The sequence below is a fragment of the Mus musculus genome, chromosome 18 (genome assembly GCF_000001635.26).
Source record: "Mus musculus strain C57BL/6J chromosome 18, GRCm38.p6 C57BL/6J".
Taxonomy (NCBI): Eukaryota; Metazoa; Chordata; class Mammalia; order Rodentia; family Muridae; genus Mus; species Mus musculus.
Genome location: NC_000084.6, coordinates 69979131 through 70006203, shown reverse-complemented (window position 1 = coordinate 70006203; position 27073 = coordinate 69979131). Strand labels below are relative to the sequence as shown.

Sequence of the window (27073 nt, the reverse complement as noted above, 5' to 3'; positions counted from 1 at the left end):
CTGGAGTTAACTAAAGACATGGGCTGGGGAACAGTGTGTGTTAGTCAGCATCCTTGGAGGACCAGAACGTAATGGAATGAATATCTAAAAGGGTCTTATTGGAATGGCATACAGGCTTTGATACAGCTAGTTCAAAAATATTTACCATTGGGAGGCCCAATAATCCAGTAGCTGTAGTCCATGAGGCTGGATGTCTCATGAAGTGGGCTTTAATGCCAATGAAGGCATGGCCTTACAAGCAAGAGCAGGCAGGCAGAGCGCAAGCTTCCTTCTTCCATGTTCTTATTTAGGCTGCGAGCAGAAGTATGGTCCAGATTAAAGGTTGATCTTTCCACCTCAAAAGATCTAGATTAATGGTGGATCTTTATACTTCAAATGATTTAATTTAAGTTAAATTTAATTAATTAATTAAATGAATTTTTAGTTTAAAAAAATCCTTCACAGATGTACCCAGCTGCTCGTGTTCTAGTCAATTCCAGTAGTAGTCATGTTGACAACCAAGAACAGGCATTACACAGTGACTGTGACTGGATTTAGCAGATATTGAAGAACCTACAACAGACTAAAGTACAGATCCCACAAAAGTCCAACTTGGTGAGCCACTGAGTCTTATTGGGGTTACTTACAGGAGGCTGAGCCAGGAGGATTACAATGTCTAAACAATTCTGGGCTACATAGTGAGATGCTATCTTAAGTAACAAAAGTAAAAATCCTAATACTAAGACTTGAGACTTGAAAGGATATGTCATTTGGGTATAAAAATATCAAGGGGGGGGAAACTATAACAGATGATGAGAGAGAGGATAACGCAGATAGCAAACATCTTATAGATAATCACATTTTTAAAATGGTTGAAAGGTAGTCCCATTCATATCAGTGTGTATCAGAGAGAAATCCAGAACTTCCCCCAATTCTGTGTGGGAATTTGCATGGTAGAGACGGCATCTCAAATTATTGGTAAGTAATGGTTCACTAGTAAGTTGTACTGCAAGAGTTTATTCGGATTAATTCTTGACAGCACTAGAATAGTCTCTAGATGAGTTGGAGATATAAATGTAAAATGGCAACCATATGACTCCTACAGGAATACCAGGGAATTCTGTTTTAAGCTGGAGTAGGAAGAACTTTCTAATGGTTGGGCACTTGACTTCTTATACCCTGCAAGCAATATCAGGAAGAATAACAGCAAGTCTTCTGTGTGACTTAAATACAGAAGCAGACAGACAATAAATGCACTTTCAATTTACAAAAGAGAGAAAAGAGGTTATGATATAGTTCATTTGTTTTCTGGTAGCCTGATTTGATTGGATTTTAAGATAGAGTAAATAAGATCATCCACGTATTACAATAGTAGAAGTTGGGGGACAGATCTGTGAGGTGCATTATGTCCTCATTGTCCCTCAAATTCATGTCTGAAATGTCTTATGACACAGTGTCAAAAAGTAACTGTGTGTAGTTTCAAGACCTGCTCTTTCTGTTGTTGTGTTGAGCACCATGTACAGAAGCAGCCTTGTATTCTGATGCTCGCCCCACCCCTGGCCATGTGACCAGAGGTAGCATCTTCCACGGTGTGCTGCGCCATTCAATATTAATCAAGAAAGTGTTCTACTCATATGACCACAGTTTGATAAAGGAAGGTAGTTCTTCAATAACTGTTTTCTCTTCTTGGATGACTCTAATGTAGTGTGTTTTAAGTCGACAAGCCTAACCAACACAATAATATAAAACTAAACCTATCTAAAATGGTACTTTAGAGAAAAAATAATTTAAAGAGTTAAAAAATGACTTAGAAATAAATTTAATATATAGAAATAACAACTACATGTCAATATAAATATATTTTTCTTAAGCCTCTGTTGAAATTTCTATTTAGCCTTTACTAGCAGGGCAAACCAAGATGCGGGGCCCAGTGAATTATTGGTTGTTTATATTATAACCCTTGATCTCAGAAAAATAAAATATATCTATTTACTTTTTTCAAATAGACAAATTCACTCTTGTTAGAACAAGTCTGTGTGATTCATTTAAATTGACAGACACATATTTTTAGTCTGAACCTTTGGCATAAACCCTCATTCATTAATCCTCAGTAGTTTTAAACTGAAATAAAATTGAATTGTGATAAACCTTTGCAGAAGTACAATAATGGATTAGAATTAACTAAATAAAATATACCTTTTAGAAAAGACTCCTCTCTCAAAATATTTTTGATCCATTAATTCATAGGCTAAATGCCAATTTGTTGAGCTATCCATAATTTTACTCAGACATTCTGGACACAAGTGTGGTTATAGAAATGAATAGTTCAGGGTTGGTTATTTAGAACCCCTTTCTGGCTATCATTCAGGCTATAAAGCACAGTTTAGGAGAGCCTCAAAAGTCAACATATATCTGCTGGAGCCCCACATAGCCAATCAAAAACAGATTAGTGAGGAAAGAGTAAACAGCCGTCAATTGAGTGGAGTCACCGTCGCTCCCCAGTGAAACACAAGGAGTGCAGTCTCGGCACCATGCAAACAAGAGGTACCAGTGAGTATGTGTTAGACGATGCATCCTCAGAGCTATGTAAACATGAGCAGAAAGTAGGTGAGAGAAGGACAAATAAATATTCCTCTGGAGGAACCCTTTTCTCTAAGCCCCAGCTCATTTTAGGACAACCCGGTAGGCTCTGTGTGAGCACAAATTGTTTCTTCAAAACATGCAGTCCTTCAGGGCCTTGTCTTTTCCAAGGATCTCAAAACAGTTCTTTTAAGATATAACACTCAATTTGGGGAAGATTTATCATCAGTGAAGTTTTCTCCTGGAGTGAATGGGAACAAATAAGGAGACCACAGCTGGACAATGTACAGAGAGGGACCTTGAAACACTCAGTCTAAACGGTGGGTCTCTACCAAATCCCTTCCTTAAGGGCTCAGGCAACCCTGCATAAAAGAGAGGCAAAAACACTGTAAGAGCCAAAGGAAAATTTAGACTCCTTTTTTAAGATGAAGATTGTGTGTGTTAATGTGTGCGAGTATGTATCGATGTGTGTGTGGTGTGTGTGTGTGTGTGTGTGTGTGTGTGTGTGTGTGTGTGTGTGTGTGTGTGTGTGTGTGTGTTTATAGAGGCCAGATACAGCGTGACAGCTAGAATCAGTTACCTTGCTAATGTGGTTGCTGGGATCCAAACCCTGGTCCTCTGCGAGAAGCATCGAGTACTTCTTACTGCTGAGGTCCAGCTGCAGATTTCTTAAACCCTTGCACTTAACAAAGAAAGCAAACTCAGGTCTCTCTAGCTGGAAAATACTGGTGATCATTAATTTTAGTGCTATCTCACAGAGAGACCAGAATCCAATGGCTGAATTTAGAAGGACTATTCACAAAATGAAAACTTTGCCTTTAATCAGAATGTAAATATATGCATGTACTCAACAAATACGTTTTGGGTTCTTTTGTTACACCATTGTCCTGGGCTCTGGATCCAGAAGTAGACAAAGGAGATTAAGAATTAGCTGTGGCTCAGGGAACATCACAAAGGAGAGGAAGGGGTATTGTAGGGGTCAGAAAACCAGTATCTGCAGAGAGAGAGATCACATCTTCTAGACAGGACAGGAAAGCTCAACCCGTGGGATCTCAGCAATATGGCTGCCTAAGCAGGATGTGAACAATGGAAGCATGTTGACATGCCAACGTGGACGGGGGAAATCTCACATGGTTCCATCACCATATGAAGAAGTTTAGGCAACCGACAGCTGCTGAGAGAGAGAGAGAGTGTCAGTCTTTTCTATGGGAAAGACCCCTAAATGGTTATCTAAATAGTCATCCCTTCATATGCACATGTGTGAGCACATGAGTGTGTGCGTGCACACACAAACACATACACAAACACACACACACACACACAGGAGCAGTGCTAAATAGACTCAGCAGGTTGTATTATGTGTGTGCGTAAATAAATACACACATACGCACACGATGGATAGATAGATAGATAGATAGATAGATAGATAGATAGATAGATAGATAGATAGATTGTAACCATTATAATATGTGTATATGTATGTATATGCATACATTTATGTATAAAAGTAATAAAGACCAGAGCGCCATGGATTTCAGAGGGCGTTTGGGACATGGAAAGAGTTGAATGCAGTAGAGGGAGGAGAAATAATATAAATACGGTATTCATAAATGAAATTCTCAAAAAAGAAAGAAACAGAGGAAAGAAGGACGAATGAACTTAGGGTGGGCAGGAACAGTGGAAAATGGGGGCAAATAACAGAGAATGTGGGTAACCTTAGTTGTGATAAGGCAGGAGTGAGACTCGTGGTCCCAGCCTTCACAAAGAGCCAATGCCCTAATCTATGCAAGGACAGTGTCTCTAACTTATCCCTGCCAAACAGGGACTCCATTTCTTCATATTCTTTTTCTCTCAAAACTTAAAATCAATGTTTATTTTTTTCCTCAGTTAAATACAAACTATTTTTTTTCCTCTAGAGACAAAATGTTTCCCCATGTTTTGTTTATTGTTGAGATTGCAATTCAGTTTCCTGCTCTCCTTCAAATTCATGGCCTCTTCTTCATCAAATTTTATTGCATTCATATATGCATTTGTGTGTGTGTCTGTGTGTGTGTGTGTGTGTGTGTGTGTGTGTGTGTTTTCCTAAGTATAACCTGTTGAGTCCATATAATGTTTCTTAAATGTATGTTTATCAAGGCTATTTGACACTGGCAATTGCTGTACTCTTCCCTAGAAAGGCCCTCTTTTGCTCTCAACTTGACTCCGTTGCCTATAGTTCCCTTTATAGGGAGTACTGAAGCCCCCTAGGCTTTTCCTAGTCTAATTTGACATGCTCGTTGGGGTAATCTTTGTTCAGCTTACATTTGGCCAGTCATATGGATGAGACTTGGCGTGTGGCTTCTGATTTTTCCATGAGACATAATCTTACCTTAAACTTCCTGTTCCTCTGGCTCTTACAATCTTTCTGTACCCTCTCTCATAATGTTCCCCAAGATTTAAGTACAGGAGTGTGTTTTACATTTATCCATTGGGTCCAGGCTCTGCAACCCTGCATTTTGAACGACTGGGTTTCTGTAGTGGTCTGTCTGTTGGAAAGATAAGTTTCCTAGACGAGGGGTGAAGACTACACTTATCTGCCAGTCCGTTCTGAGTCTAGTAAATGAAGGCAAGACTTGGCATTTTGTTCAGTTAGAAACTAGTAGTCTCTTCTGAAAGTCTACATCCTCACTGGTGTGTATTCATTTCTGGACAATGGGGTCCATGTGATGGTGTGTAGTCATTACTCCTCTCAGACTGCAGAAGCTGTGGGTATTATGTAGCTTAGATCTTTCCCCTCCTCTTCTTTCCCCCTTGCTGTACCCTAAAGGGTTCTGGGTACAGCATCTCACTTTCTATATCTTTCTGTCCTCCTGACTCTGACATAGTGTGACACTGTGATAAAGACCAAGTTTCAGACATGATCCCAGAAGCATGGGCTCATGCCGTCTTTTGGCTTTTTTCGCCTTTTTAGATCAGTAGAACAATGACAAGATGACTAGTCTTAGAACAGAAATGGACAATGTTTTTGTAAACTTGTCAGCTACTTAATCCTTTCCAGATAAATTTCTATCCCGTTTCTTAGAAAAGGAAACCTTACCAAGGCTTTCTTTCCCTTTCTGCTTGCTGCTGTGTTTACCATGACAGGGAAAGAGCATCTATGTCGATCATTTTAGGACTCAGAGAACAATGTGGTAATAAAAAGAGAAGTGAACCAAACACATTTGAGTTAGACATATATAAATTTATATAAATAAATACCAGTGAGAACCAATTATTAATGCTTTCAAGAGAAACTTAAACCATTTAATTCATATTTTAATAGGTCAAACAGCATACTGGCAACACTAAATTAATTTTTCTTCCACTGGCCAGGCTTTGTATTCATTTTCTGTGGTAAATATGTCAAATGTCACAGTGTGACCACCATTCTACATTTATAGGGCAGAGGCAATGTGGGCCACAGTAAAACAATTCCCTGGTAGCCGACACTGCTCACTCTCGATTAGATCTGGACGTGAAGGCAGCCTTGTTGCCCCAGACAGGTTGTGTGCAATGAACAAAGTGTAAATTGGCTGCCAGTCAGGGACAGGTTAGGTCATATACTTGGCAAGTGGTTAATGGCTTCATACTGTAAGTGGGAAGTGAGTCCTCATGCAGTGCTTCCCTGGTTCCCACCTCGTTTGGATTCTTGCTGTGCTGTAACAATGCACACCAGTTAATCTTCCTCTAAATCCCACTGAACGCCATAGTTCATAAAGGCTACTGCTATGAATTATAAGCACCATGACCCTTCCACTCATTTATCATCATGTTCCACTCTGGACATTCATGCTGTATTGTTTTCTTCTGTGATTTTGTTTTAGATTCAGTTTGTTTTCTAGAAACAGAATCTTTTCTATCCCAGGCTGGCCTCAAACTCCCTACATAGCCCAAGATGGTCTGGAACTTCTGATCCTTCTGACTTGAGCTCCCAGTGCCGGGACTGCAAACATGTACCACCACAACCTATTTTATGCAGGGCTTGAGTTTGAATTCAAGCTTTAATTTACCTTAGGCAAGCCCTTGACCAAGGGAGCTGCATCCCAAGCTCTCTTTGCCCTCACGTTCACCTTCTAGATACGTGCAGGCTTTTCTAGAAACTAGATTGCTGTCTTAGTCAGGGTTTCTATTCCTGCACAAACATCATGACCAAGAAGCAAGTTGGGGAGGGAAGGGTTTGTTTAGCTTACACTTCCACATTGCTGTTCATCACCAAAGGAACTCAGACTGGAATTCAAGCAGGTCAGGAAGCAGGAGCTGATGCAGAGGCCATGGAGAGGTACTGCTTACTGCCTGCTTCCCCTGGCTTGCTCGGCTTGCTCTCTTATAGAACCCAAGACTGCCAGCCCAGGGATGTCACCACCCACAATGAGCCCTCCCACCCTTGATCACTAATTGAGAAAATGCCTTATAGCTGGATTTTATGGCCGCATTTCCTCAAGGGAGGCTCCTTTCTCTGTGATAACTCCAGCTTGTGTCAAGTTGACACACAAAACCAGCCAGTACAATTGTGAAGATTATCTTTTTGGGGTTTTACTTTTGTGCCCAGCATCCATATTCTGATGGACTTCACTGGATCTGTTTGTGATTTAGTCTCTCTTGTGATTGCCAACATTAAAGAGAAATAGCGAAGAAACCTGGAAGAAAATTTTAGGTCATGCCAATATATCCTTTTGAGTAAGTTTGGGGTTTTTGTTTGTTTTTTGTTTTTTGTTTTTGTTTTGTTTTGTTTTGGCAGAAGTGATTTTTGTCTTAGAATAAATAAACTGCTATTCACAGAGCAGATAGGGAGGTGGTAAGGCAGACCTCCAGTGGAGAGCATCATTCTATTTGGGCATCACTGAGGTTCAAAGAAGGAGCAGCAGCAGTCAACTATAAAACTCTGGTAAAATAATTGGAGCCAGCCCGGTTAGGATTAGATCTAGCTAGGCAGTCACTTATGGCAGACATGTCCAAGAAGAATCCTGCATCCATGGTTATCACTGAGGAAGGCTACCTGCTGAGAGCTGCACATGCTCTGCAAGAAGTGATATTTCTTACTTGTCTAGATACTTTAAAGATGAATACTGCTCTTGCTTCCCTTCCCCCCCCCTCCCCGTTCCCTCCTCCTCCCCTCTCTCTCTGAGTACTCATGGCCAGCCTCTACTCATATCTCTGTCTCTGTCTCTCTTTTTCTCTGCCTCTACTACCCTCTTAATTCCCCTCCCCATGCCCTTAATACACTCTATTCTATACAAAAGAAAGAAAGAGAGAGAGAGAGAGAGAGAGAGAGAGAGAGAGAGAGAGAGAGAGAGAGAGAGAGAAAAGGAAAGGAAAGGAAAGAAAAGAAAAGAAAAGAAAAGAAAAGAAAAGAAAAGAAAAGAAAAGAAAAGAAAAGAAAGGAAAGAAAACAAACTTGTAATCAACAAGACTCTACCTTGAGAGTTCTACCCTATGACAAAGCTAAATTACTAGGGAGGAAAAAAATTTTAAGGGCAACAATATAAATTATTTTATCTCAAAAAAAACGTTTTTGGTAAAAAAAAAAAAACACATATTCACAATCAATTTAGTTCTATTTAGCAAAAGCAATATAGTTTAGATCTGAGCAATTAGCTCTGTTTAAAAGATATAAATCCCCAAAGCATTTAATGATTATTAAGCATTATTTGAAAAGTAATTAATTATTTGATAAGTAGTCCATTATCCTCATGAATTCTTTTACCCAAGGACATAATGTCTTTTATCTTGAACCACTACCCAAAATGATACTGTAAAAGCATTTTGGATTAAGTTTATGTCCACATAAATCGTGTGTGTCCTCTTCTCCATCATTCAGTGGTGGTTTGGATGGAGCCCAGTTTCTCACACATGCACGTGTGTGCTATGCTACTGGGCTGCATTTCCTTTCCTTTTTTTACTTTCTAACCTGATCAGATGACATTATCCAGAAGGGAGCTCTGTCTCAACCTCCCAAACAACTGCAATTATAAACCTATACCACCAGGCCATTTTTACATTTGAAGAAAATTACTAGAATGTTTTAGCTCCTATAATAGGCTGTTATTGTCATGTAATTTTAATCATTGCAGAATAGGCTGCCTCAAATAAAAAAATGTCTCCTGTGTGTTCATAGATAGGAAAATCTTCTTTTTCACAAAATAAGCCAATGCTTTCCATGTTAGCAAAGTCTTCATGCCTCTCCCCCATCACTTTTGCTAAATAGGACTAAATTGATTGTGAATATGTGTTTTTTTAAATCAAAAATGCTTTTGTGAGATAAAATAATTCATATCGTTGCCCTTAAATTTTTTTCCTCCCTAGTAACTTAGCTTTGTCATAGGGTAGAACTCTCAGGGTAGAGTCTTGCTGATTACAAAAGTTTGTTCCTCTCTCTCTCTCTCTCTCTCTCTCTTTATTTTTTTTAAGTATAGAATAGAGTTTATAGCCCATATAGAGTATATGATAGAAATAGAAAAACACACATTTCTATGATGGATGAATCAGAAAGCTGTAGCAAATCTCAAATTGTTGTGTGAACTTCACCAGCAATGGAGGATGGTGTCATTCAGATGAGTGTGCTGCTCGCCTTGGAACGACTGCTACAGATGTGTTTGCACTGGCTTTGGGTTGGTCCATAGTCACAGTCATCATAGTGACAGAGGAGGAGGGACCTGTGTTCCGGAAGGAAGGATAAGTGAAAGGTGCCTATGCAGATAGGAAACATAGTACTGAAATGGCCAAAACTATACCCTGCTATAGCTTCTCTTCTCTCTGGAGGTCTGGAATTTGCTACTGTGCAGTTCAGCACAGATTCATGGGGAAAAGTACCTGATAATTTCAGAAGGGAAGATATTTAATAGTTGCTGCTGCAGGATCTCACATCAGTGTTTTCAAAGGGCCTCATCCCAGTTGATAAATTCTTAAGACCAAAAAGGAATATTTTGTGTGGACATAATGGATGTCTTCTTCTTCATTATTAGATGCAAAACTCTCCAACTTCTTCATTCTGCACACAATCGTGGTCACTGCTTATTCTGCATGTAATTGTGGTCACTACCTTTACTGCTTCACTTCCCAATGTAGTTTTTATTCTCGTATCCCCCTTCTTTCCCTACCACCACACTGCTCATCCTCCAGTTTGGGAACAATTGTCCTTGACTTTTTAACTTCTTTTTATTGTGGTGCCAATGTCTAGGTTACAGATGCTTGTTATTACGTGACATGCTAAAAAAAATAACAAAATGACAGGCAGACCCTCATGCATAGAGCTGCTTTGGCCAAGTTATTTCAGCATTTTGGCACACTAGAGGCTTTTGAGGCTGATGCCATTAATTAAATGTATGTTATATTCTGAAAGCATGCAGAGTGAATCAACTTTAACCATGCCATACTTCTTCTACGCAGGCCCTCCAAGACCATCACTATGACTGATGGAGACTATGATTATCTGATTAAACTCCTGGCCCTTGGAGACTCAGGAGTCGGGAAGACAACATTTCTCTATAGATACACAGACAATAAATTCAATCCCAAATTCATCACCACAGTGGGAATAGATTTTCGGGAAAAACGTGTGGTGAGTATTTAAGTATACTGTTAACTCTACAATTGACAAGCTATGTTTATTGTATTTTAAAATGTCTGGGTTGTTTTATCACATGAACCTCATAACCTCAGAGCATTATTTCCTACTTTTCAACTTACCAATAACCTTTTGATAGAAAAACGTTGAGTGACGCTATCTCTTGTCTTCAAAAGCACACGAGAGACCACAATGATTTTTTTCTTTAAATGTTGTGGATGATGTGTTTTCTAAGATTCCTTAAGGAATCTTTCAAATTTTGATTTATTAAAGTACTAGACACATTACCTCATTGTTCTGAGGTAAATTCCCTAGGCATTGAAGGACTCACTTCTGTACTCCTAACAAAGAGGTTAAAAGTTTGATTGGCAAATAGCTGGAGCCTGGGATTTGTACGTTTTTGCTGCATTTTTATTTCTGTGTAGCCTCAGCCATCAATCACTGGCTTGTTATGAACAGAATGTGAGACCCATCCACGCTATTTTCCATGATGAGAGGGTTTAAGCGAGAATCACAACACCACTCCCTCCTCCTATGCTAGACACTAATGACAGCAAGAAGGATATTGTGACATGTGAGGCGTGCAGCATAGGCCCAGAAGCGTCGCCAGATTTCCTGCCACCCATGGTATTCTTGACTGCCAAGATGACTGTGCCTTCCAGTTGATGTCACAAATCCCACAGGAAATGCTTGGTGGAAAGCCACTGCGTGAAAAGTTGAATCCTTTCCTATACCTTATCTGAGAGCCAATAGGCTAAGGGCATCTCTGTTTCCAGCACTCCCATGAGTCCTCTGACTTCTTCCCTTAGGAACACCTACCAATCTAGGTAGAAATCTTGTTTTGTTTTGTTTTGTTTTTCTTTAAAAAAAAAAAAGGTATTCATTTAAAAATTTTCCATCAAAGCATGAACGTGATCTGCAAAGACCCTCAAAAAGAGGGGGTAGAGGACAGAGGTTGAAGTGTCTCAGCTGAACACATTGTGAAATTCTGTGTATGTTTCCAACCTGAGTTATTTTGAAAGTCAATTCTATGCTAAAACAAAAAAAAAAAAATACACAGGTACTTGTAAAGCAAACTTTGTGTAAAAAAATATTTTTCCTATTTGGAATTTCATTTAAGTCTATTACAACTGGAGAATAGAACAGTTATAGCCTCAGTTTGTCGGTAAAATAAAGAATGCTCAAAGAAGTTTCAATGAAAAGTTGGAGTTTGAGCCTCATGCAGGAGTCCTCATCTGATGCCTGCTGCTTCCATGAGGAAATGACAGAAGGTGTCTAATTTAAGTCTGCAGTATGCCCAAACTGTGTTGAAAATCAGACCGTACTTGACATTTAAAAGTGAGATATATGTGATACTTCAGGGGAAAATAAAGCAAATATTTATTCTGCACTATGAACTTTGATTATCGTAATCAACAAAAACATGCTGAGTGAACCCAGAGAACTAGAATGTTGACAGAATCCAAAGCAATATTAACTCGGAAGCATTGTGTCTTCCAGGTTTATGACACACAAGGAGCAGATGGAGCGTCAGGAAAAGCGTTTAAGGTACATCTGCAGCTTTGGGACACTGCTGGACAAGAGCGGTAACAGGAAATTACTTTATTTCTAGCTACCTATGCCTTAGAAAACATTGAAAAATGAGCCTCAAAAAGAAATGATATCCCACTTTTCTAGCAATTTCAACATAGATACCTATTCCCAGTGTGGTTGTCCATTCCTATAACAATAGAGGAGTCTGAGGCAGGAGGATTACTTCAAGTCTGAGGCTAGTCTTAATTATCAAATGAAAGAAATTCTCTCAAAAAACTAAAACCAAACAAATGAACAAAATTTAACAACTAATGGACTTTTGTATCAGGAAATCAAAGTCCATGATTTTTTATCTCACTATCAACACTGGACGTGCATAGTTAGTGCAGATCACAACAATCAGATTTACATACATCTTCATACTTCCTGGTGGGGGAAAACGTCTCCAGGTTTACTCTAGTGAAGATGGGAAGTTAACACTGTTGCATGAGCTGATCGCAGTACAGTGTTGAAGAAAAGGTGTTTGTGCCCTTCCTGTCTTTCTCTTCTTCCACGAAGAATCTTTGCAGTCTGCTTGGTGACTGCCTTTTCTCCATCAGACTTGGCTCACACCATTGCCTGAGTATCTTTTTTGAGCTCTGTATATGTCTGTATACAATACATGATACATGTATGTTTATATGGATTATGTATGATGTATGCATATATGTGGTCATGTTTACATGCCCGTGTGTGCAACCATGAGCATGCATGTGACATAACATGCCTGGGAAGGCCAGCCTTGGATGTAGGAGTGCAGTTCTTCATCTTCTACATTATTTGAGATAGGGTCTTCTGCCTGCTAGTCACTGATGTGCATGCTAGGCCAGCTGGCTCATGGGCTTCCTGGAGTCCTCCTGTCCCAATGTCCCATCTCATTAAAGGAACACTTAAAGATGCCCACTACCAAGCCTGGCTTTGTGTGGGCTCTGAGGATCCAAAACAGAGTCTGTTTGTGTGTCAAGTACACTACCCAGTGAGCCATCTCCTCAGGCCTAGGCCCTTTAACATCTTTCCCACCTTCCCCCATCTCCTTCCACCAGCCTTGGCTCAAATTCCACCTTCCCAGTGAAGCCAGTATGCAACTCGCACTTTCCTTTGAAAACTAGTGACCCCTGTGTTCCACCACTATAACTCTACTAAATAAATGCTATGCCACTGTTTAATAAATTTTTTTCTAATATCAAACTGTTCTTTATTGACTCTCTTGTAGCCATCTCATCCCAGCAAAGCTCTGAGCTGCATAAGAGCAGAATTGCTCCTGGTCTTTCAGCATCAGCTCTTCTGTCCTATGCAAAATTACAAACAATACCCAGTAGCCTTGGTTGCTTGGAGCTTGCAGTGGTATTTCATTATTCAATGAAAACATCTTTCTTTGGGACCCGAAGTTTCCGAGTGTTAAAGACCCTAATTCAATAAAACCCTCGACTATCAGATTAAGTAAAAGTGACAGCAGAATGACAGCAAAGATATGTAGGTGACATCTTGCCCCTGCTTCGGCATCATATGTCTTACAATGCTGATGCTGGTAAACACCCATATTTTTGAAATGCATCCAAAATGTTCTCGCTTTCAGCGAGTGTAAACGCCAGGAGAGGTGCTGGGGCCCTCTCTGTTAGCTTTTTTGACTGTGAATTCCATTTACACACACCCTTCAACACTGCTGGGTCTTCTGAAGTCATTCCTCCTAAGAGTCTCCTTTCATGTGTCAGCTTTGTTGTCACAGAGATGTATGTTTTATAGACCAATTTAATTCATTTTTGAAGAGGCAATATGAAAAAAAAAGTGCTTCCCATATGTCCTCGCACATGAGATGTCAGCCTTGCATGATAGCCGACTGCTCTCATCTGTCCTCTAATACAGCTGCATTGTGGGGCAAGTGGGGAATGGGAGGAGCTGTCTTAGTAACTCCTGGCTTATTCATCCCTTGGGAATTTTGTATGCTGTGGATATGAGGTGTAGCTAAGCAACTACATAAACAATACCACAGACCTCAGCCCTATGCCTTGGGGCATCTGACAGTATAATCCGGGTAAGGTAATGGTCATTGATAAGAGTCAGTTCTGGGAAAGCAGGAAACTACATAATCCTATGTAAATATAAAGGGGCCAGCCCTTATGCCTCTCTAGGGAGAAAGAATAAGAAGGTGTCTGACTTGGGGATCTATTTTGATCTGTGGTCTTAACTTTTCCCACCCTGCTGAGTCATTGACTAAATGAGAAGGGAGAGGAAGGCGTGTGGTTGGGTATCAGTTGCATAAATCTTCCAGGGAGTGATGGAAGGAAGGGTAACAGAGGATACATGGTCCAGGATGTTCTGCTGCACCTCAGCGACAGTGTCCTCACTGTGTGCTGTTAGTGAAGGAACTGTTGCTTCAGTCGGACGACTACAAGAAGTACGCTTTCTAATTGCTTTGGTATGTGCTCTGGGCAATGAGGAAAATAACACAGTTGTCCTCCAAACACACACACACACACACACACAACACACACACAACACACACACTGAACATCAGTTTTCTCATAGAAGTATGATGAATAAGAAACATTTCTGTGGGCTCAGCTTTTCTGCAGAGAACCGTATTACAGAATCCCTGTGATCTCTAAGAACTCCCAGGCAATGGCAGAGACAGAACTACATGGCTAAAAAATGAGCAATGCTTTCGACTTACAATCTACACCTTTTGGCATCATAGTGATGCTGTGCAATAGAAATGAGTGCTTTATCTCTCTCCTCATATTTCAAAGTAATTCTCTTAAGACATTATTTAAATTCTGTAAGAATATTGAATCTTGGTGGCCTAGTCAGCCATCATTGGGAAGAGAGACCCCTTGGTCTAGCAAACTTTATATGCCCCAGAACAGGGGAACAACGCCAGGGCCAAGAAGTGGGAGTGAGTGGGTAGGGGAGCAGGGTGTGAGAAGGGTATAGGAGACTTTTGTAAAAGCATTTGACATGTAAATGAAGAAAATATCTAATAAAAAATGTGGGAGGAAAAAAGAATATTGAATCTTGGTACCATACTCTTCTTTTCCTTATTTTCTTTAATATCAAAATACACCTTATAAGTAAATAGCCTGTTCTGGGCATTGAAAATAGACTTTATTCTAAACTGAAAACACCGCTCCCTTTTCCTTGGAGCTTACAGGTTAGTGTAGACAGCAGTCAGTCTCAGCATGGCCCCAGGACAACAGTAGGAAAACAGAAGGTGGTAAGTGAGCCCTCCAGGAAGAGGCAGTTCCCATAAGGCTCCAGGAGGAAGCAGAGATCCACTGGTGTGTTAGGTTTACACTCATACACAATGCATGAGGGAGGGTAATCCAGGCTAAAGGATAGGCAAAGGAAAAGGAAAGAGTAGTGGGAGGCAACCCACTGAATAACCAGCAGGTGAGAGAGCCCGGGGGAACGGTGAACTTTCTCAGGACTGAGAGATTAGCAAGACATGAGACCTAAGGGGAGATGAGAGAGCAGTTTTGTTTTGTTTTGTTTTGTTGGCTTAGTGAGGTGCTTTGGAGGCCATCCTACGAGCTGTACATAGTCATTAAAAACCACAAGATCAACAGGAAGAGAGGAGGGTTCCCCAAAACTGGTCACGAGAAGATGGTACTTGAGGGTAAGAGATGTTGGGTGTGAGGTGAGTATAGTGGGATACGGTATAAGGAGATGAGCCAGGGAGAATGCGTGCGTTGATGATGCATAGAGGAGGGTAAGGAGGGAAGAGAGAAGAGGATGCCCTCCCCTAAAAAAGAAGACAGGAAGGAGAACAGATTAGTTTGTGATCTGTGATGCTAGAAATGCCTGAATTTTGTCTATGTCTGAAATTTCCTGACATACATGTGCAAAAGGCGGCGAAAAGCTAAGTCTACACATCTTGGGCTGTTCAATGTACAGGCTACAGTTAAGCCAAGGAGATGAATGACTTCCTCCAGTGCTTGTGCATTCAATGAGATGGCTCCAGAACAGAACTCTGAGAACACCAACCTGAAATACGTATAAAGCAGAAATGAGAGACCAACAGTTTGGAAACCATTGAGGAGAGCAAATCCCTACTTCTCTGGTCCGGAGCGATGTGCATTTCTGAAATTCCATTGTTAACTTCACACCTTCACTGGTCCCTGTGTGCAGTCTCCAGCCCATCTTTATCTTCACTACAGAAGTCAGGGCAGGGCCAGGGAAAGGGTCCATGAGAGTATATCTTAGCATTTGTACAAGAGTTCATTTTCAGTCCTCTGCCATGAGAGAAGAGTCTTACTTCCTCTCTCCACCTCCTGGGTCTTTTCTTTGTTCTTAGTTCATACCCCCAAATCCTCTTCCATTGGGGATTCACACATCCACCCAAGGGGTCCTTGGGAGTCCTTTAAAGAGAGCTTGCCATCCTTTTCAATTCTAGCTCCTGCTGAGCTGTGGTGTGCTCACTTCTTAGGCTCGCTGAGGCTGTCACTCTCAGCCTAATTATGTGTCTGCTTTTCTTCTGTGCACAGACAAGAAAATCTGAAAAGCCTAAGTTGAAATCCACTATAAATAGGTTAAGATTTTAATTGTGGACCCGAGGATGCCGTAAGGCAAAACGAAAATGATTCCAAGAGGTTGCTATGGCCAGGTGGTGATTAAATGTAACTCTGTATTGGTGCCATGGCACCATAAAGCCAGAAAGAGGTCTTAAAAAAAAAAAAAAAAAAAAAAAAAAACAGCTACAAGTAAATCTTCCCTTCCTGCCCCTCTGGCCTAGTCTCATGTGTCCATCAAGTATGATAAGGGCTCATCATAGACATGGTGTGTATGTATGTTTGTCCTTGATTGTTGGTTTGTGGACTGAGAGACAGTCGCTATGCTTCATCAACAGGTTCCGGAGCCTTACCACTGCCTTCTTCAGAGATGCCATGGGCTTCTTACTGATGTTTGACCTCACCAGTCAACAGAGCTTCTTGAATGTCAGAAACTGGATGAGTAAGTGGGTTGGGTAGCACACCTGGGCAGCTTCTTTGGAACTCAGCAACTCTATTGGTGTATTTGCTTTGTGGGATGCAGCCGCAAGTGAACTCTGAAAGGCACAAGCATAGTGTAGCCTGTATCATCTCCAAACGGGTGACTTGTGTCAATTAACAACATGTATTAGAACACTGTTTTCCTTGGCCATTCTTCCTAGAGCAAGCCTATGTGACTATCTCACTATTAAGGTCTTTAGTGTTCTAGTTAAGCAAGCATTAATTTTACTTGTCTAGTAAGTCTTAAAGATTTTTTTTTTTACAAAGTGAAAGACAGCATATATGTTATTAGACTTGATTTGGTAAGACACAGAGAACATGCAGAAAGTTTTCTGGGAGACGATGCTAGCCCCTAGACATGTTCAAGGATGAAAGGATTAACTAGCCTGAGAACTAATCCGGAGAATAGTCAGCCATGTTGATAAGGCATAGTGCAGGAATCACACAGCTCATGCTAGGTTTTACTTGAACAATTTGTTGTTAAAGGAGGATGAATGGGATATTTTTTATCAGTAAAACTCTTGCCGTATAAGCATGAAGACTTGTGCTCAGGAACCCATGTTAAAAAAAAATGCCAGTAGTTGTAAGATGCATTTCTACTTCCCAGACAGCCATTTAATCCTTGAGATAAACAGGTAGACATACAACATCTGAAGAATAGCATGATAATGATTTCCAGTCCAAACAGCAAGCAAGTACATGTGCAGATACATCTATATAAACATATGTGTACAGACATATGCACACTCACAAAAACAAATAAATTCTCCAGCCTCTACTCCAGCTCCTTTCCTGTGGTCCTCGGAGTCTACGATTCATATTTAGCTTGGAATAAAAGGCAAAGTCCTTCAGCTACATCATGAACCCTGAAGCCTGGCTATCTTCTCTGTTCCTTCTTCCAGAGGCTCCAATCACTGGCCCTCAGCCACACAGACTCCCAGGTCAGCAAAGCCCACTCCTGCCTGGAAACAGTTATCCCTGTCTTCCCCTCTGCCTGGACTTCATGTCTGTAGCTGACAGTCCCATGATACTTCCTTCCTTCCCAAGATTTTGCTAGATCTTATGTTTCTCTTTGGAGAGGCCTTTTCTGACCTGCTGCTCCACCTAATGGAAGACTTGCCATCACTCTGTGTCCCTGCAACACTAAACAGTCCACTTGGGCACTGTCACCACCCAACATCTTTACAGATTCCTACATTTACTTGTGTCACGTACTATTTCCAGCTGAGCATGCATGTACCGAGAAAGAAAAGGCTCCACCCCTTTGTTCCAATGCAATGTTCTGTTCTTTCTGGCACTTCCATAGATGTTCAGCCTCTAGCTATTTCCACCTATGCCTATATTGTTACATTTCTATTTATCACAACACATTATAGAAAATTAATAATGCACTAAATAGAATGATAGGTAAATTTTTATTTGTGCTTTGAATGTAAATTCAGTAACCAGTTGCAGCCAATAGGGAAAATATCAACAAATCCTGCCTTTCTTAATTGACTCTCCAAATTAATGTTTGCCCTAGGATCTGTCTTTATTTCCTTTGAATGTTGTATGTCCTTATCCAAATTCTGGACCTATGATTAGATTCTGTTGAGACCAGGAAATAAGATTAGATTCTTTCAGAAAATGGCTTGTTTGCTGTTTTTGAAGGCAGATGGCCCTCTCCCTCAAGTCTCCGGGAAGATATCATTGGGATTTAAGATAATTAATTGCTGTGTCTAATAACCTCTGAGTTTTTAACACTCTGATCATCGATATTACCGAATAAATCTGTGTACTTCTTCCAATCTTGGCTACATGACACATAGCAGGCCGTAATGAGGTGGAAAACAAGGTGGATTGGTCTTGCTTTCCTTTCATTTTCTTTTCTCACTTCATACTTTCCTTCCTCTTCTTCCTTCAAGCTTCTTTCATTCCTTTCTTTGTTACTTATTAAGACACACACACACAAACATTGACACACACAAACACACAGAGAGAGAGACAGACAGACAGAGACAGAGAAACAAAGAGAAAGAGAGAAAGAGAGACAGAGAGAGGTTCGACTTGTTTCTGCATGAATTTCTGGTTTTTCAAAGCCTGTCCATTTCAGAGATCATAACTGTGATGGGAAGAGAAGGGAAGAAGGGAAGAGATCTAATGGAACAAACAAATCATGTTCTACCATCCCCACTTATATCCTAAGTCAGAGGGGACTTTCACAGGTATAGGGAAAGCGTGTTTAAGGCATTGATTCAGGTGCTTCCTGTGTGCCTGTCTGTCAGTGTGACTCTCTGTAATTTGTGACGTATCATCTCCACTTTATAGATTAAAAAAAACATAATTGAGGAGAGATTACAAGGCTGATCAGTACTAGTAGCCAACAAAGCTGCAGATGCCCAACTGGGTTAGGAATCCGGGAGTACATGACATCTGGGAGCCTTTGGCATCAGTCGTCTGTGACTCAGTTTCCCTCTGCTTTCTTACCAAGGTCAACTGCAGGCAAATGCTTACTGTGAAAACCCAGACATAGTATTAATTGGCAACAAGGCAGACCTGCCAGACCAAAGGGAAGTCAATGAACGGCAAGCACGGGAGCTGGCTGAAAAATATGGGTAAGTCAGGCTCTTTCACCAGGAACCATCTGACCTTCTACAGAGATGAAATAGAGCCATGGAGTAGATAGGTGAAGGAATGCCCTTGAATCAGAAAACATGGTGAGTTCAAAGACTCTGCAGGCTGGAGAGATGATTCACTGGGCAGAGTGAGACCCTCCATTTGGGTCCCTAGCACCCAACCTAGAAAAATTGATGAGTGTCAGATTCAGTGAACAACAATGAGACTCACAAGGGGGCATGCTTGCACATACATACATACATGCATGCATGCATACATACATACATACATACAAAACACATGCACGTGCGCACGTGCACACACATGCGGGCGTGCACACACACACACACACACACACATACATGCAGGCAGAATGCTGTATACATAAAAAAAATAAAAAAGTTTCCAACTTGCCAGCAAAAACTTGTCCTAATATCTCATTACCAGCCATACAATGCATGCCATCCCCTTGTATGTCCTGTATCACTTCTGATCTCTCAGAAACTAGTTCCTCTTGAGAGGCCCTTGGTAACAGTTGGGTTTTTCCTCGGTGCCTCTCCTTTTGTTGAATATTGTACTAAATTTAAATTTATGCCAGAACTTTTGTTCTTAAAGAACAAAACCCTTAAAAATTAAAATGTAATTACATGGCTTTCCCACATATAACTGCAACTTGCTCAGCTCATTTAGTGTTGCCTGTGTGTATATTGGGGCAGTGAGACTGACCTACTGGGATAACCATTTAGGATGCTCATCTCTCAGGCATCTTCTCTTGGCAGTCATTAATCGACTGTAGCTCCTCCTCTATGGGTGTGGCCCTATGCAAATTCCCTACCAATGTGGACATTTCAAATAGTGATGTCATTTCCCAGCTTTTATTTCGGCATCTATATTGTTGAGGTATCATGGGTGTAGCTTCGCTGTCAGTTCTAGGAGACAGAATCTCACTGCAGACTTCTTTGCCCTTAATTAGCCTCAGCTCTGGGACTGGAGAGATGTCTGAGTCATTAAGAACAATTGGCATTCTTTCAGAGGACTACTTTAGTTCCCAGCATCCACGTCAGGTGGCTTATAACCACTTGTAACTCCAGTTCCAGGGGACTTGACACCTTCTTCTGGTTTTCTTATGAGCATGTGTGTAGGCACAAGTGTGCACACATACAGACTCACATACACAGTCACACATATGTCCATATACACATAAATAAAAACAAAATATTATTTAAAAGTAAAACCCAAATCTCCTTCAAAAATGATCTTGTGTGAGAATATTACTATCTGCATTATTCAAGAATATACTTAAATTCAAAATGTACCAATATGGTGACTGTGTTTATTGATGATAACAATGTATTCTTGAAGAATGACAGAGTATGGATAGTAATAAAATATGATAACCTCGTGGAGTAATACATTTGCTAATTAGCTAAGGTTAATCTCTCTGTGATACACACACACACACACACACACACATGTATATGATTCATTTTATGGGTCAGTTTGAAAACTCTGTTTTTCATTTTTCTACTCTAGCATACCATACTTCGAAACAAGCGCAGCTACAGGACAGAATGTAGAGAAGTCAGTGGAAACGCTTCTGGACTTAATCATGAAGAGAATGGAAAAGTGTGTAGAGAAGACACAGGTTCCGGACACTGTCAATGGAGGAAATTCTGGAAAGCTGGATGGGGAAAAGCCAGCAGAAAAGAAATGTGCCTGCTAGACACTCAGAGGAACCAGTGATGGAGAGCCCACCCAAGTCCGACGTCCTGAGACAATGTCAAACCATGATGTTGTCATTGAGCAGTAGCTCATGAGCAATGGCATGTCTTTCTCCCCTGACCCCAATCTATTTTAATAAAGCAGAGTAGTCATAGTGTTGAAAGAACTGTACTGTTATCCCGAGTCCCTTCCAAACAAAAAAGGCAAAGTTGTCCTAAGGTGATCTCACTGTTGTGAATGCCCAGTTGTATTTTTATAAGGTTGTATATATGGGGAAAAAAAGTATCGGTGAGTTTTAAATGAAAGCACATATTACTGCCAGCGTGGAGAGAGGAAGAGTCTAATTAAAGGGAGGATATAAAAGGATGATTTCTGTTTTCATCTACTTATGTGGAGTATGACTCACACTTCTATATTTGCACTGGGGAAGACATATTCCTAAAAATGGATACATAACAAAGAATTCTCTGTGACTTATTAAGAATGACTGTGTCTGCCCAGTAACCTGTTCTGAGTTACTGGTAAAGTCGTGGGTGGGTGAATGGCAGGCTTCTGTAGGAACTTGTGTAATTATGCCATTTTTATATTCCTAATAAATGGCAAAGAGACAAGAATAGGACCTTGGATGGAAATTCCCTGGCAGAAAATGAAACATGGGAATAAGATGCTTGAACAAGTTAGATGAAATGGATCTTTGAGATAAGTCTGAGAGACAGAGTTACTTAGACAAATGACACTGAAGCAGATTAGAAGCTAGTATCACCCATTGGGATTGGCAATGCCTTCAAAGGCTCCTAGTCAAATGATCCAAACCTTTAACATCGTTTCTGATGGTACCCAAGTTCACATTTTATTTTTATTTTTTATCAAATTCTTAGAAAGAGTCATAAGAAAAAAAAAAAGACATTTTATTGTAAATAACTTACAAGTGAAATTAAGAAAACATAAGATTTAGTCTTACAGTTTCTAAATATATGATTTGTTGTTGAGAGAAAACAGTGATTGTTAATTATGGCTTTTACTTCATTTTAGAAAAGCACTAGAAATTCTAAATTTACTTTTCCTCTAGACCACACTTAATGCCTGCCTTGAAGACATTACAGAAATGAAGGTGTGTTCATGGGTCAATAACAGCAAAGTAATTATGGACCAATAACTATGTTCACCCTGAAACTTTTATGCCACCAATCACCAAAAATTGATACCACATTCTTTATTATAATGCTTTATACTTTGCCAGGAAGAAGTATAGCTATAGTTGAGGTGTACCTAAGAAATTAGCAAGAATGGATCTGCGTCTCAGCTCAGCAGAACTATAGCCAATGTTTTGTTTTGTTTTCCTGAATGCTATCTTATTTTTTTTCTTATAGAATTAATCACAGGTCTTCTTATCATTGTGAAAACTCATGTTGTATTACTTTTTATTAATTGTAATTTGGGATACATATAAGTTAATCTTATCAAATAATATTTAAAATTGTCAATCAATTTTACCAATAACAAAGCCAATAATATACTGTTAACAAAGACAAACTGCTTCGAGTTTTCTGTTTTCGTAGTGAGCTTAAAATGCATGACAGGATAGTTTCTCATTCTTTGAAACATTTTCAGTCTCAAACTTTCTGCATACTTTGCCTCCTTTAAAAGTTACAAATATTACAAAGTAAAATCTAGCGTCATATCCAATTCTTCCAAATGACCTCTATCAGCTGTTGAGTCAGACAGATCCACGGACATGTCTACCAAAAAATGATGTGGAGGTTTAGGTGGGATTCACCCTTAGTACAATTCTTAGTGTCAATAGCACAGCACCCCAGCTTGTACAAGTCATTCTCTGTTAGGATTCCTTTCAATTCTCACTGTCTACAATGCTCTTCATGGTCTCAATGTCTGTGCCATAAGGGTAGAAAGCTAACAGTCAGTTTTTGCAACCTGTCTTCTGGAAGCAAAGTGAAAAGAAATGACCAGGGCTATGGCAAAATCTGGTGAATGTCGTGAGCTCTCCTACATCTATTTCCGGTTTTGATTCCAGTCATACCAGTATTTCCATAACAGAGAATGGTGAGCCCTATGATGCTGAAGGGATTCCATCTCTCCATCTCCCAGTTTATCATTGTGGTCCAATTACATAGTCAGCTACATAATTGGCTTGCTTATACAAAGATAAGCAAGAGTCTTTCATTGTCAGAATAAGTATTTTTCACGATCTGTTTGAAGAGCATCATTGCTAACTAGCATGAAGCAGAGGGCAATGATGCCTGTAAATATGAAAATGTGCCTGTAAGAGTAACAGGTATCGCTGGGCAGTGGTGGCACACGCCTTTAATCCCAGCAATTGGGAGGCAGAGGCAGGTGGATTTCTAAGTTTGAGGCCAACCTGGTCTACAGAGTGAGTTCCAGGACAGCCAGGGCTACACAGAGAAACCCTGTCTTTAAAAAAATAAATAAATAAAAGTTACAGGTATTGGGTAATAAGCTCAAGAGGGTTGACATTTCAAACTGCCAAAAATGAAAATATTCTAGTTATTAAACTCTTGGTCTAGAAATACTTCTGTCTGTAAACTTTGACATCCAACCTGGAAATCTATTTGGTCATGGTTAAAACATTATTCTCCTATGATATTCAGATTCTAGTTCTATATACTTCATTATATAACTTTGAATTGATCTGGTGCCATGACTTTTCTACTTTCAAGAACTATGTATCTCTTTTATCCCACCACAACATTTATCTGTAGCTAAGATATTTTCTCTTAATAATTACCTCCCAAATGCTTTTAGTGAACCGACTGTATTTTTCCGAGGTATCTCGTGTACATGGTACTTCTTTCTGCTACAGCCGCCAAGTCTAGAGTGTTTACACTGGTTGATGCTTACACAGCCTGAACTCAGTGCCTCAAACTCCTCTGTGACCAGTTTTGTCTCCAAGCACATAACTCATTCTCTCTAATCTGATGTCTCTGAAGAGCCTCACAGAGACAGTGGTATGGCTGAACCCATCGGATATTGTTAGCAAAGGATGCAAAAACATTATTGGCATCTGGAGATTATTGCAACGTTCTCCTAACCTGTCACAGAAAGCAGTTGCTTGAAAATTAGCCACAAATTGGTACAATGTTATTTCAATCTTATATAAAAATGGTCTTCTGAAAAATCTATAAAACAGGCCTGAGAAGATAGTTCTGGTCTTGTTCTGACTGTGGTAACTAGCTGTGACCAAGAAGAGAAAATGTTGTGTCTTGGGAAATGAACTTGGATCTCTCCATAATGGTTTCAACATTCAAACTTTACTACTTAAGTCAATATACTAATAATTTACTGCTAATTAACCCCACAGAACTAGCATTTTCTAAAGTATGTAATCTGTTAATTTTTAACCAGATAAGGCTTTCTATGCATCCACAGGTGCCTTTGTTTTAACTGTGGATTTATTGATTGCTAACCTCTACAGATATGATGATAGGGCAAGCATTCTTCTAATCGATTTTAATTGTCCTTTGTGTGAAAAACAAAACAAAACAAACAAAAAAACCCAGAAACTTATCCATAAATAACTACATGACAGCATTAAAATCTGTAGCAAAGAGATATAAACTCTAGAGTGAGTCTATTGGGAATCAGCAGATTATACATACCTGGGGCATCTTCTCAACTAGTGCGCAGGAGCACCAGGTAGAGGCAGCTGTGTGTGGAGATGCAGTGTGTTCCTAGAGAAGGTGAACAACCTGAAAGCGCCTGTGAAGGGAACCAGTCACTCTTCTGTACCTCTCTTCTCTTAGAGAAAAAAATGCCTTCCTTGCTTTGTATCATACCCAATATTTAAGGACAATTTGTCACTCAGAGGACTTTAGAGTTATATTCCAACATTCAACCTATAGATAAGAAACATTTCTAACCTTTGGTTTGCTGACATGTGTAGTAACTCTCTAAAATGTCTGGAGATGGGCAAGGAAGATGCAGGGCCTCTGAATAGTAGATGTGAGAACTTGGGTTTGGTCCTCAGGTAACAGAGAGGGTGAAGGGGAGAGGAGGAGCTAGTATTAGCCAAAGTGATAGAAAACCTGATTTTCATCTCGTACTACCAAGCTTTACAACATTGAAAGTGGCCTAGTAACTCTGAGTATTTTAAAGAATGCTTTATCATTTTTTAAAGATGTCAAGAAACTAGCTATAGCTGCCTAAGAATTGAATCTATTGTATTTCCCTCTTGATATTCTACCATGGTGATGTCAGCTCATTTCTAAGATGCCTTCAGAGATCTGAGACATGACATTAAGAATGGAGTAGTAACTAGAGTGTTATCTCAGTGCCTGTCTCATAGTATAGAAATGACAAGCACTGCTGGCTATAGAGAAAATGTTATAAAAATTGTCATTGAATTCTTTAATGGTGTCCAACCACGATGATATTGCTGATCAAAAGTTATGAACAGAAATAAGAGTGACAGCTAGCTAAGTCAAGCTTTTCAATAGAGGAGAAAATAAAGATGGCGACAGGTTGGCTTAGGTGGAGGAAGAAAAGAGTTATCATTTTTAGACTAAATCCACGCATGAAAAATATTTCCTCATTATTCTTATCTGCTTAGTGGATTTTATGCCCTTATAACTAAGTAAAGAAAATTTATGACTACCAAATATTTAGGATACTTAGAAATATTTTACTACATATGAATCTGATATTCTTAATAAAGTATTACTTTAAATTTTCCAGCAGTAACATTTAGAGATTCTTTATAGAAATGTCCTCTGCACCAACAGTTTATGGCTGAGATGTTTTGTAATTTCATGATGTTTGTAATTTTCATGAAAATGTGTGATTTTCGTTTGTGATATGAAAGATCATTAATCAAAGAATAAGGAAGAAACAAGGTAAAACAGTCCTAAAATGATGGAACTATTTAAAAGGGTGTCAACTCTTAAGAGAACACCTGTGGTTTAAATGTTCTTTTTCTGCTTCCTTTTCTATCTGAGAGGTCCTAACCATTACAGCTATCACCCCTCGGCTGACATGGTCTTTCAAGATTCTTAGTAGGTCTCTCAGAAGCCAGTTCATCTGGCCTTAACTGAATGGATTCCCTATTTAACCAGAAACTGTTGTCCTCCTGCTAAACACTGTCTGTTAAGGGACTCAGTCATATATGCTTATTGTTTTGTTCCATGTGATTCTTGTTTCCCTATGCTCTTTAATGGAGAATCTGTTGTCGAAAGGAAGATGGCCAGAAATAAGAACTTCAGGACCACGTGGCTTTGCATATACAGAGCTTAACAAGCTTTGAGAAACTCATAAGGTTCAAGTCACCTTCAAAAGAAAGGTACAATGGAAACACTCATAGACTGACACCATTATCATTAACTAAGAATAATAAATTTGCTCCTATCCTGGGTCACGTGCCACGGTAAGATGTATAGTATGGCCATCCACACTAATTGTAGGAGGACAGCTAAATGGACAGTCAGTCACTTTGAGGTCACTGCATTTGACTGGAAATGTATAATGTGTTTTACTGTTGAAAAAAATATGAGCTCTGTTTCAACTAACGTGTCATCTTGTATTTCTTTCAAGGAAACCAATTAGATTCAAATGTAGGATATTACAGGTTGGTTGAAATCCCATGTACAAATAAAATTCTATGTCTGAAAGATTCTTCTGTTTGAACTTAAGAAGAATAAACTACACTTTACTTTATGTGCAGAAATGAGACATTCTGACAATAATGAAGTGCTTCATGGTATCTCAACAGTGTACTTTCTTGTAATATTTTCCATCTTTTTAACCTGAGCATGTTTGTTTTGTCTGCTTTCTATACAGAGCTCAGATTTGTCTAATGATTTAAATGTAACCCAAGACTTTAAGTGTGGGTTACTTAATGTGTTCCTGAAGAGGTTGTGCTTCCTGACAAATGCTGTCAGGTCATTATTTGCTGTATCAAAGTTCCAGTGGCTTCAGAAATCATAGCATCCCATGGTTTTGTGGTATCTGGGTTTGTGTAATGTTGTTGACACCTGTATTTAATGACACCTGCACACCTTTCAAATAAAAACATGTTTTTCTTCAAGTA

At 39.7% G+C, this 27073-nt stretch overlaps 1 protein-coding gene across 5 annotated transcripts in view; it reads left to right on the top strand.

Moving 5' to 3' along the window:
• The window catches only part of Rab27b (RAB27B, member RAS oncogene family), a 162503-nt gene extending 135430 nt beyond the window's left edge, over positions 1–27073 (top strand). For 3 of the 5 annotated variants that reach the window (NM_001082553.2, NM_030554.4, NM_001302798.1), the window contains 5 exons: positions 9964–10135; positions 11642–11727; positions 16557–16660; positions 19169–19292; positions 20827–27073. In NM_001082553.2, coding sequence (NP_001076022.1) covers positions 9983–10135; positions 11642–11727; positions 16557–16660; positions 19169–19292; positions 20827–21016 — 657 coding nt within the window. In that variant the 5' untranslated portion in view covers positions 9964–9982 and the 3' untranslated portion in view covers positions 21017–27073. The remainder of the gene's footprint in view (positions 1–9963; positions 10136–11641; positions 11728–16556; positions 16661–19168; positions 19293–20826) is intronic. The other 2 variants (XM_006526364.2, NM_001302799.1) reach the window with 1 other exon arrangement.